The sequence below is a fragment of the Myxine glutinosa genome, chromosome 7 (assembly GCF_964187855.1).
Source record: "Myxine glutinosa chromosome 7, kmMyxGlut1.1, whole genome shotgun sequence".
Lineage (NCBI taxonomy): Eukaryota > Metazoa > Chordata > Myxini > Myxiniformes > Myxinidae > Myxine > Myxine glutinosa.
In genome coordinates, this window is record NC_136267.1 from 80,511,987 (window position 1) to 80,524,834 (window position 12,848).

The 12,848-nt window shown below is 43.0% G+C and overlaps 1 protein-coding gene across 5 annotated transcripts in view; it reads left to right on the forward strand.

Annotated features, from left to right (window-relative positions):
• The window catches only part of OVCA2 (OVCA2 serine hydrolase domain containing), a 73,209-nt gene extending 63,243 nt beyond the window's left edge, over window positions 1–9,966 (forward strand). For all 5 annotated transcript variants that reach the window (XM_078781909.1, XM_078781907.1, XM_068122581.2 and 2 more), the window contains 4 exons: window positions 3,006–3,071; window positions 3,209–3,349; window positions 7,279–7,338; window positions 9,495–9,966. In XM_078781909.1, the coding sequence (XP_078638035.1) occupies window positions 3,006–3,071; window positions 3,209–3,349; window positions 7,279–7,338; window positions 9,495–9,562 (335 nt within the window). In that variant the 3' untranslated portion in view covers window positions 9,563–9,966. The remainder of the gene's footprint in view (window positions 1–3,005; window positions 3,072–3,208; window positions 3,350–7,278; window positions 7,339–9,494) is intronic.
• The last annotated feature ends 2,882 nt before the right edge of the window (window positions 9,967–12,848 follow it).

A 12,848-nucleotide genomic window follows, 5' to 3' on the forward strand; every position in this document is an offset into this window, starting at 1 on the left:
GCTCTCTGAAAGGACCGTGTGGCAAACACTCCTGTCGACTTTGTTAACAATCCTCTTGAAGTTCAGTCATTCCAATTATTGGGTCTCGCTGTCAGCCATGATCTTTTTTGGGCAAATCACATCATAGTTGACCTTTAAAGCCAGTATGACTGGGAATCCTCCTTTGTGTAAAATCCTTCCTTGGCACACCTGAACTTTATTTACCTTTAAGGGCTTTATCCCGAGTTTGATTTAGTACTGCTCTCCCCTTTGTGCCGGTGCCCCTGCCTCACACCTTGCTCAGCGTGATCCCGTGGAAACCAAGACCTTCAAAATCATTGGAATCTCCTGCGATGAAGCTGGGTCTATGGGGTTATCACTTTCCCATCGCAGATAGGTTGGTAGTCTCTTTGTCTTCTACAGCCTCCTTTTTGGTCATGCACCCTCTACAGGGCGAGTCACAAGTCCCAGGACACGGTTTCAGCTGCCTATACAAGATTTGTTAATACCATGTATTTATACTGTTTTCTTTTTTTCAGATAATCTTACTATAATTCACCAAATGTCCGTCTGTCTGTCTGTCCGTCCGTCCGTTCGAAGGTACCGCAAAAACGGGTGAACCGATCGCAACGATATTTTGGGTGGGTAATCCTGGGATCCCCTGGAGTAAAATAGGGTATATTGTTTTTCCAATTTCAGCTTTGGCCTCCAGCATTTTCAGGTTTGGACTCCCGCATAACGTTATTTTCCGGGTGCCGCACGCATGGCTGCACCGATCGGCTGTACCGATCGCACTCGGTGACCTCGGACAAAGACCTTTTATAAGGACATGGGTTGAATCCCTGCATGAGGGAATGCCAACCCCCTCCCCACCTTCACGGTCGTCTCTCCAACTCACAATCCCACAAGATATCGCGAAAGGACGACCCAAAACCAATTATCTTCTTTTTGATTCGTATATAAACACCATTAAAAGTAAATAATGACCTCTGCCAAAGTTCAAACGACGTGGGTTTAATCTCTACATGAGAGAATTCCACATAGCTATTTGGGCAGTGTATACGCTAACAGATCGCTGTCTCCATCGATCTTGGCAAGGCCGTAACACCTATCGGCTCAAAATCCTTTTAACTGTTGACTTGATAGTTTTTACAATGAAGGAAACATTAACAATATTGTTAAAAGCTTATTTTGTGATTAATTTGTGATTGGAGTTATGTTGTTTGGAATGAAAAAAAGAGATATCGAGTTCAAGTGAATGACGACATGCCGTGATGGTTTCTACTTACCAAACGTGAACTTCGTGGATCGCCATATGCAGATTCGCCACGGACCCACGATCGATGTTTCTATATGTGAACGTACCCGTTTGTTTGCGAACGGGTACGTTTTTCATGGAGGTCCTTCACGAAGTTGCTGTCCATGTCTGACGTTCGACTGAGGGTGTTACAGGAATGTGGAATTTATTGGTTTTATGCTTTAGCATTCGCCGTATCTGCATTGCCTGTTTGCTTCTGGCCTCCCACCCATGCGTAGCACTGGTATCTCACTCGTATAAATCATACATTAAACCAAGATGGCAGACACCAGCCCATTTGCAGTGGAAGAGAGACAATCGCCGTGTTGTTCTTACCACGAGAAGAAAAACACAAAGATTATGATGAAACAGGTGCAAGACAACATTGAGAAGTGTTTTGGAAAGCCAGCACCATCAAAATCCAATCTTCATCTTTTTGAAGAAAAGGCATTTCAGAATGGAAGTGTACTCGACAGCAAGCGCAGCGAAGAAGGAAAAATTTTGTGATTTGGGAATTCGAAACACTAAAACGTCCGTGCTCATTTCTCAAAAAAAAAAACATTACGGAAACGTTCTGCAGAGTTGAGTGTTTCATGTTCATTGTTATGTCGCACGATGAAAGAATACCTTCACCATATAAACCATATAAATCAACTGCCATTTGTGAATTGTCAGATGTTGAAAACATGAAATGAAAACATGAAAAAACATGAAAACATGAAATTTCAGATCATGAAAACAGGTTGACATCTTGTGACAGACTGCTGCAGCACTTTGATACAATTCCTAAAATATCAAAGGTTATGTTTGGTGATGAGTGTGCTGTTTACCTCGGTTCATCTCCCTGTAATGTTTACTTCTGGAGTGATGGTAATCTACATTATGTTGAAGAAGTGCAAGACAATCCACCACATGTTATGGATTGGGTGGCGTTATCTGCCCACCACCTCATTGGTCCTTACGTTTTTTGATGCGTCGGTCAACCAGCAGACATATCTGCATTGGAGAATGTTGGAGAATTACCTTACACCTGAACTTGAACGACGTGGACTAGCCCATGAGATTTAGTTCCAGCAGGATGGGGCACCTGCGCATCATGCATGTGTGGTACGAAATTACCTCAATCAAAATTTTCCCAACCGTTGGATTGGCAGGTCTTCACCAACACTTCTGTGGCACCACGCAGTCCTGACAACCACCACGTCAAGTCTGATGAATGAATTTCAATACCAGGCTATAAGGCAACAAAAGGTGAAAATTTGGAAAGGGGGTGTAGACTTTCTATAGGCACTAGCAATCACCTCCTCTTCATCAAAAGACACCGTGGAATATTTAATCTGTACAAGATAATGCTGGCATATGGGTAATATTATCTGACGGAGGGACGGTACACTTTGGAATGCGACGCCCTGCCGATGAAGCACCAATCAGTTGATAGTTGGGTTGGAAATCGATCTCAGATAGGAAAGCTCAAAGGTAAGGGTGCTACCGCTGCACCAGCCTGTTAGATTGGATGGATCATTTGGGAGTATATAACATTCTGTATTCCTAGTTTTTATTGCAGTAAATGAGTTTTGTCATTCTTTACGCTTGCATTACTTTTTATAAAAATCAGAATGATCATAAAAGATTGGGAAAACAAACAAGTTACTGTCTCTTTTAGCAGGATGAACACTGTACTTACCTTATTACGCACTGATTTTTAAAGGCAGTTGTCACATGTTCACAGGTGTTCTTGGTTTCAGCCAAGGCGCATCACTTGTTTCGCTGCTCTGTGGTCTCCAGCAGGAATGTGGTGAGGGCTCTACATTATCAGTCAGCTCACAGCTTTACCTTGTTCAACCCTGTCATGGTTTTCTTTATCAAGTCTTGTTCATACTTGTTTGTTTTCTTCATCATCTGCTTTACTTCTTTTGCATCTTCTGTTGTCAGACCAGCGGTTCACCTTCAAGTTTGCTATTTTGGTTGCTGGTTTCCGTAGTAGATCATCACCACACAACAGACTCTACAGCAAGGGAATCACACTGCCCAGTATACACATCTTTGGCGATACTGACCGCGTCATTCCACGTGGTGAGCTTCATATTCAAGCTAAGGGAGAAATCAATGGAAAAAGCCGGTGATGCTTCACAGCCAATCCTGGACCTTCCTGGGTAAGATATGGTTGCCTAGAAATTACTGGGAAATGCAACCGAGAGAACCTTCTTCCAAATGGCTAAAATAAATGCAGTGTTTCTCTTAGATATTTAAGTTAAAAATGGTTAGCCAATTGATGGCTTCAGAAGTTACTGAATGGGGTGCTTTAATGCCTCCTGACATTAAAGTGTTGGAGATGTGTTCATAAGGTGATATATGGTCTGTAAGCCAGGAGTAGTCGCAATTTGGGTCATTTGGGTCTCCCATTTGTGACGATGAGTACATTCACCACAATAACTCCCCTCCCCCAGGGTAGAGTTTTGTTGATGTATCAGGCCACAGCAGATGATATTACGTTTTTGCTTGGCTCTTCGGTTACTAAAATGGATGGAAAGCAGATACGGCATTTTCAGATGGATTGGGACTTGGGTGCCACGTTTGGGAGTTGTCTTCCATCTTCCTGAGATGTTGAGGGTTTGTTCCACATTCAAGAAGTGTATAGGTTGAGTGGTTTTGCACATCGGCAAAAGCTAATTAGGTCATCTCATCTCGATTCTTGAAGTGATGAACTTATAAAATGGGTGATGTCCTGATGTCTCCCCAGTTGTCCGTCTGAACGTTAACCTTTTGTTATTTTTGCTACACGTACCTCATCACTTGGCTGATTGTTCTGAAACTTGCACATGAATACAAGATAGAAGCCCGCACAATCACACGGGCTTCAATTTGTCTTCTTTCAGGGGGGCTCCCATAGGGGAGGGGGTGTGGGGGCAGGCGGAATCACCCCAAATCAGCAGAGGTCTGAAGTACAACCTCAAAAGATGACTGTCAGTCCACTAGGGCCTATTTTTTTATAATGACATTATGGGCTGAGTCTGAGTTCCCGCAATGAAGCTGAGTCTACGGGCTTACCGCTTTGCCATCCCAGACAGGTCGGTGGTCTCTGTTCTCTACTGCCTCCTTTCTGGTATTGCAACATCTGCTATTTCTGATCTACCCCCATTCATACCCACCCCCATCCCCCCCCCCCCCCCCTCCCCAGGTTTCTGCAGGGTTCACATGGTCTGCCAACAACTCCTTTTTGATGAAACTACCTAAATCCAGGATCACTGCTCACCTCCACTCATTTGTTTCTCTTTTTTTTCCACCTCTGGAATCAACTTCTACATCCTATTCAATCCCATTCTTCCCTTCAGGTCTTCAAGACAGAAGTTCACCGCCGTCTCAGATCATCCCCAATCCAAAACCATGATCTTTTCCACCTTCGTTAACCCCACCCATATCACTCCTTCTTCCAATTTTCACGTTTTCTCTCCTTCGAGTTTCCTTCTTTATCCATGCATACTCTCTCCTCCCCCCCCCCCCCCCCACCCCCACCCATTCTTTCCAACACCCATTTGTTCAAGTTTCCCTCTATCTTAGCCTTCAACTCTGCTCGAATGTTGGACAAGCTCGTTGGACAGAGAAGTACCTGTGGAAGTCTTTTACCTGGATTTTAGGAAGGCTTTCGTTGCAGTCCCCTATTTAAGATTTGTGAATAAACTGGAGGCGTACGACATTTAAGGTGAAGTCCTGACTTGGATCCAGGCCCTCTTGAAAGGCAGATAACAGAGTGGTCACACATGGAGCTGCCTCAAATTGGTCCAGTGTACTCAGCGGAATCCCCCAAGGCAATATGTTGGGGCCGGTGTTTGCAATCTTCATTGATGACATGCCTCGTGCAAAGTGGAATCCTGCATCCAGCTCTTTACACATGACGCCAAGCTATATGGATCTGTTCCATAAAAGTCAACATGCTACGACATTACAGAATACCCTCAATAGCCTTAGCAACTGGTCCGAACAATGGCAGCTGCCCTTCAACCAGAGTAAGTGCAAAGTGCTATACAGAATAAATAGTGACAAAGCTGTGTATCAAATTAAGGGATCTGAATTCCAGGAAAAGGATCTAGGTGTATTGATCGACACAGAAGTAAAGTTTCACGAGCATATTCAGACTGCAGTTATAAAAGCTTACCAGCTTCTCGGAATCATGGAGCAAACTTTTGCCAGACTGAATATAAGAACACTACCTCTCCTGTTCAAAACATTGATAAGACCCCACTTAGAATATGGGAATATTCTATGGCATCTTACTTGGAATACAGATGAAGAGAATGTTGAAAAATGTGCAAAGGAGGGCAACAAAGATGATGTCAGAACTGCAAGATTTACCATATTCAGAATGGTTACAGATCTTGGACCTTGACTCACTTTTCTACAAGAGGCGGAGAGAGGATCTCATCACAGTGTACTGTACAAGATCCTGAATGACTCGTAAAACTGGACCCGGATCACTTATTTATGTTTATGCAGTACAGGCCAACAAAGGGGGCATTCCTTGAAATTATTCACGAACAGATGCCACCTTGACTTAAACAACAATTTCTTCAGGAACCGGGTAGTATCAGACCGGGAGAGCCTACTTCAGGAAGTCATAGAAGCAACTGCAGTAGATACCTTCAAAACAAACCTAAACAAGCACTGGTGGTGGGGAACGTTTTAAACTTGAATGATTCCTCTCGCATACCCACATTTTAATGAAGATACCGGGGCTGACAGGATAGCATAGACTATAGAGGTACGCTCACATGATGATGATGGTAACAGTGAGTGTTCAGCCTCAGGTGACGTCTCCTGGGTTATATGTTGGAGCCATTTTTACCTTTTAAAAGTTTCACTGAGGCATCAGTTTTGAGATTAAGCCAGGTGTTTGCTTAACGGTTAAGGTAGCTAGCTTGAGATCTTAGGGTCCTCAGTTTGAGACCCTGTCATGCCATTGAATTAACACCAGGTGGGTTGACTCAGCCTGTCACATTCCGATGTCTGCAAAATGAGTACTAACTGACGGGTAAAGGGGGGCATTGCTTCAGCTGCACATTGGCGCCCCCAGAAAATGATGGAGTGAAGCAGCCACAGGCTGCGTACGAACTACCACCCACCACCACTAGTTTTGAAATGAGGGCCATCACTTCAATGCCCAAATAGATTATAATTGGACAGTTCACAAGCTCCCTCAGCGAGCTCATGGCCATCCAGTAAGGAGATGGGGTCTCCTAAATAACACCCGTCCGGTTGGACCGGTTTCTTCGGTAGTAGGTTGCAGACAGCAACCGCCAAGGGTAGTACTACCGTTCGGGCTTCGGAGCGTTAAAGTGGTGCCCGGAACCATCTTACACTCTCGGTGTCAGGATTGCTGGTCCTACTTACTGTCTCACTCAAACTATGGATACCAGGCAAGGCATATATTCCTTGAAGAAGTGAGTGCATTCATGTGCCTATCTTTAGTGACAGCACAGATGTAGCCAAGTTATGAGCTCGTCCACCAAGCAACATCTGTCTTACTGATGTGTTAGTGACAGTGTTATTTCCAATGCATGAGCGGTATACGAGGCTTCATTGTGGTATCTGTAATAGCGCTAATAATAGAGATGGTAAACATTATTTTATTAACAATCATAATATATTTTTATTATAACAACATCAGTAAGTATTAACAAAATCCAAACATCAATAAAAAGAACAATTGTCATCCCTCTTACTCTGCTCCTACTCCTACATGGCATTGTTTTGGTCACTATTTTCTCCAGAAGAAGGAGCTCTATAACGAATCAGCATTATATAGGGCTGCATTAAGCGAGGTGTTGTACTGTATGTATTACAATTCCAGCCTAATGGTGCATTTTTTTACATGATCATGTGAAGTTAAAAATTTGCTCCAGTGATTTAAGTTTAGTTCCTCTTTGCAATCTCCAACTTCATCCATGTCATTTACAGTTGTCATTGCTGTTATATAAGAGTTTCTAAATTATTAGGTTCTGTTGCAGAAATGAGTGAGGAATTGCTGGAATGTTTCACAGAGCCTGTGGTGTGCACGCACTCTGGAGGTGAGCACATTTGCCAACATTTTCTAAAACGAGAAATACCCGCTTCCTTCGGTAGCGAAATGTAGCCAGTGAATCGCTTCCACCATGCCATGTCTGTCATCATTTCCCCACCCTCAATACCTCCTCCTTCCGGCACGGGTTATTGGTTAAACCACTTGCATTATGCCTCATATAATAATAAAAAATAACCACATTTAGAGGCCATTTTTCCCCGCAAAGCGGGGGTTGGCCTTTTTCGGGAACCGTGGTTGTTGTTGTTTTTTTGGTCCCCTTTTTGAAGCAATGTTTTACGGCCGGATGCCCTTCCTGACGCCAACCCTTTTTGCCGCCTTTAACGACAAACAGGGAATTACCAGTGAACTGGTACTCAATTAGCCGACCTCGGGAGGATGACAGGCTGAGTCAACCCCCCTGGCGTTAATTCAGCGATCGACCGGAATTCGAACCCAGGATCCTAGGATCCTAAGCCGGCACCCTAGCCGCTAGCCCAACACCAGGGTTTTAGCAAAAACAGTATTTTTTAAAAAATTTTGATGAAACAATTAATTGATTAATTACTTAATTATTATCGATTCATTAAGTACTTATTTATTTTGTTTTTCATCTGCGAAATATCTCAGGCATCCTTTGAGCTAGGAAACTGATATTTGGACATGACAGTAAACAGGTGATGTGGCTATAAAGGATATTTTTGATTTATTGATTAATCAATTAGTTATTTAATTTTTTGTATTCATGAATTATTTAATTTATTTTCAAAAAGTTACAGCTTCGGATGAAACACTGGTGGTTTAGGTATGCTATTAGCCTCATGTACAGGGGACAATTGCAACTTGGCCTCCCACCATCGTGAGGGTGAAAAAGCATGAGGGGTGGGGAGGTATTTCAGGCTCAAGATCCGACCCTGAATACTCCAAGCACCTATGCAAATTTTGAGGGAAATTGGGCAAGCAGTTTTCGATTCTGTAAGGTGAAGACTCCCGAGGCCCTTCCATTTTGGTGAAGACCCGGATCCTGAGTGCTGTTCTAGTTGTCCCACGCCCCCTCAACAAGATCAAAGATGGGGGAGGGGGAGAGGAGGTGGGATATTAAAATTAACTCCATCCATGACCGATCATCTCTCCATGTAGCTTTGTGTGAACGATATTTCAAAAACCATTGAACATTTAGTTTTCATATTGCAGATATCTATTCCTCATAGTCATAACATTATCACAATTTGATTATATCATGCCTGTGATTGGCTGGATTATATTGCTATGGCAACCATCTCGCTAACTTGGTTTCACTAAGTGATATTTCAAAACCCATCCAACATTTTTCTTTCATATTACACATCTATTCCTCGAACAGTGATTGGCGGATTAGGACGAAACTTGGTGGACATGTTGGGCGTGTGACAAGGACGAATCAATTCGATTTTGGTGAAGATTCGTATCTGGATCCAGATACTATAATTTTTTGAAAGATTTTAAAGTGATTCTTCACCATTGAGAGATGGGGCCAAAAATGATATATAGCAGTGTCTCAAAACGTTGTGGCCAAGTTATGACAAAACTTGGTGGACGAGCTGGTTAGGTGACAAGAACAAGCAGATTAGATTTTGGTTCAGGTCGGAATCCAGATCGGGCCTATCAGTGGGATACAAAACATAAACTGTTCAGCCTGGCGGAGGTATGTGCTTTGCCGAGTGCCATTTTGGCTACCCTCGCCAGAGGAGAAGGTTGTATTTGGGTCCGTTTGTTTGTTTGTCTGTCTGTCTGTGTTGTTTATTTGTCCACGTGATCACATGTTGTCGTCCACATATTGCCCACGCATAATTTGCCAACGTAGACTACAATTTTTACACATTATGTTTTGTTTTTTTTCAATCGATTATGGTTGAGTACCTCAATAAAGTATATACAATTGGAATGCGAGTACGTCTATATAAAGTAGATACGGTACAATTATAATGTGAGTACGTCTATAAAATACATACTATAAGACAACACAAAACAAGTCTGGGTGAAGGTCTGCAATATCTAATTTCTCTTTCTTGTTTATAATTGTGATAGCTTGCTTCGTTCACAGTGCAATGCTAAATGTGCAATTCTTACCTATTTCTGGTCGTTTTTCTCCAGCCTCTTGTGTCACTGTGTGTGCTGTCCTGGCAGGTCACTTTGTGCCTGCTTCACCACCTCAGAAGAAGATCTACCTCAATTTTCTTGAGCGTTTTCGATGACATCAGTGCAACTCGGATATCTCTCTGTTATAAATAACCTGAGATTATATGAATACAGACCAAGCCTCACTGCAAGATGTTAAATGAACCAGCTGGGCTTATTTGCTTGCCAAGTAAAGCAACATCTCTCAACACTGTCTTTTGTGGTATCAATTATGTGTGCTTTCGATATTACTCAAGGAACTGTGGCACAAGAGGAGGGCATTAGGCCCATCATGCTTGACCAGTACCAATCCTGGTATCACCCACCCAGATTCCACACATTCCCAAGCTAATATCGCCATACCCCTCTATCTCGAATGCATCCAGGTACCTCTATCAATCCCATTTAAACTTATCCACGCTGTTTGCTACCGCTACCTTTCCCAGGAGACCATGCCATGCATTAAATTAATGACAATGTGGCTGTTGTGTTTGATTTTTTTTTTCTGCTGCTAAGAGACAGCAGAGGTAAAGATGAACCTGCATTGGTATAAGGATATCCTAAATAAATAGTTTGACTTGAAATATAAAAAGGGGGGGGGGGGGTGGGAGGGAAACTGGCTTTTATCAATGAGTGTTGGTTACCTCTTTTAAACTGTACTTTTAGAATATAATAAACCAATTATTGTGTAGTGACACTGATTGCTGCAGGTAAGTCATTCAGGGCTGTGTTCAGTTACCAAGCAGATAGCTAGCGCTTGCAAAGCCGGCCATTCTTTATCAACAGTATGGAATGGAGTGCTTGCATAAGCAACTATACTAAACTGCCATATTTTATACCGTTTTATATGGTACTCGCCGAAAGCACCCGGCGTTGCCCGGGTTCTTTTTGAATGAATTTACTACTATAATTCAGCTCAGCTTTTAATTGCGAAATTGGCCCAGGCCGGCCGAGGCGGCCTCGCCACCGAGCCTATAACCTTCCCGGGGCCCGTCCCGACAGTTTTAGTTCTTTTTGAATGAATTTACTACTATAATTCAGCTTTTACTCGTGGCCGTAGAAGATTGACTACTATAATTCAGCTCGCCTTTTAATTGCAAAATGGGCCCGGCCCGGCCTAGGTGGGCCTCGACCGGTCTCGCCACCGTCTAAAACCTTCCCGGGGCCCGTCCCGACATTTTTTTATTGGAGGTTTCCTCCTATCTTCCACCATTCAGGAGATTAGCTTGCGCAGACAAACACACAAAAACTTTCTAATACAGTCACGTGAAAAAGTAAGCACACCCCCATGTAAAGTTTTGACTTTTTCAACATACAGCTATTTGATCTTCATTTCAACAATATTGATAGATAAAGGTGATATAATATAACAAATATCATGCAACATTTACATTTTGTAGTCCATTGTATAATTTAAATAAACATAAATGCAAATTTTGCATGTAGAAAAAGTAAGTACACGCTTGGCACTAATAGGTGGTATTGCCCCCTTTGGCAGAAACAACCTCAAGTAGGCGATTCTTATAACTGTCTACCAGTCACTGACATCGACTGGGAGAAATTTTTGCCCACTCCTCCATGCAGAATTCTTTCAGCTGTGCGATGTTTGAGGGGTTTCTTGCATGCACGGCTCGTTTCAAATCCCCCCACAATATCTCGATGGGATTTTGATCCGGGCTTTGACTTGGCCATTCCAGAACCCTCCATTTCTTTCTTTTCAGCCATTCCTTGGTGGATTTACTGGTATGTTTAGGGTCATTGTCACGTTGCAAGGTCCACCTTCGGTTGAGCTTCAACTCTCCGACAGATGGCCTCACATTATCCTCAAGCACCCTCTGGTACAATGAAGAATTCATAGTGGATTCTATGATGGTGAGCTGCCCAGGCGCTGATGCAGCAAAGCTGCCCCAAACCATAATATTTCCACCACCATGCTTTACAGTTGGTATCAGGTTCTTGTGGTCAAATGCTGTCTTTGGTTTTCGCCAAACATGTATTCTGGTACTGTGGCCAAATAGCTCTACCTTTGACTCATCTGTCCAGAGCACATTGTTCTAAAAGTGCTGGTTTTTGCCTAGGTGTTCATTGGCAAACTTTCGTCTTGCCATGATGTTCTTTCTGGACAGCAAAGGTTTCCTCCTGGCACACCTCCCATGTAGATCAAATTTGTGCAGCCTCTTTCTTATGGTAGACTCGTGCACTTTGACATCAACAGTGGCAAGAGCTACCTGTAGGTCCCGTGATGACATTCTGGGGTTCTTAGAGACTTCTTTCAGCATCTTGCGGTCTGCTTTTGGGATGAACTTGCTGCGGTGGCCTGGCCTGAACAAGTTGGCAGTTGTTTGGAATCTTCTCCACTTGTAGATGATCTTCCGAAAAGTCGAATGATTGATTTCAAATTGTTTGGAGATCTTTTTAAATCCCTTCCCAGACTCGTGGGCATCTATAACCTTCTTTCTGAAGGCCTCATAGAGCTCTTTTAATCTAGGCATGGTGACGCCGCACACTTCAACAACAAAGAGCAAACCAAACTAAATTTCTGAGGTTTAAATAAGACAGGTTCCTCCAAGATCCTCTCTAACGATGTTCTAATCATTTGCACCTGAGCTGGTGCACCTGATTCTAATTTTAGATATTTGAAGTTGTGATAAATGTAGGGGTGTACTTACTTTTTCCACATGCGAAATTTGCAGTTATGTTTATTTAAATTATACAATGGACTACAAAATGTAAATGTTTCATGATATTTCTTATATTATATCACCTTTATCTATCAATATTGTTGAAATGAAGATCAAATAGCTGTATGTTGAAATATGTTGAAAAAGTCAAAACTTTACATTGGGTGTACTTACTTTTTCACGAGACTGTGTGTATATATATATTGTTGCGGATTCGGGGGTCGGCGCTCCCCTTACCAAGGGGGGGGGGGTTAATCCCCTTGTCTTTTAAGCTGGCCGTCCCCCGATCCTGGAAATTATAACGCTCCTTTCCGGTCGAGATTGGCCAGGGTGATTGGTCAATGGAGTCCCAAATACCTGAGTGCCAATCCGACCGCAAAGCAGGGAGATAATTCCCGCTCGGACCGCGGACCAGATGGAAATTGCCGAGCGGTTAGCAATCCGAAGCTCGAGCCATTAACAAAGGAACTAAACCCGATCCTGAGTGGTTGGCCAAATCGTGCCGCCGGTACACAATGGAGAGAAAAGACTAAAGCGATCGAATGGAGAAGAAACCAAAAGGGTAAGGAAGAACACAGGATTTATTACAACAATTAAAGAGGAAACGAAAGGGAAGAATGTACAAAGGAAGAAGAAGCAGGACACAGGGCAACCTTACCTATACAGTCTTACTTAACCCCAG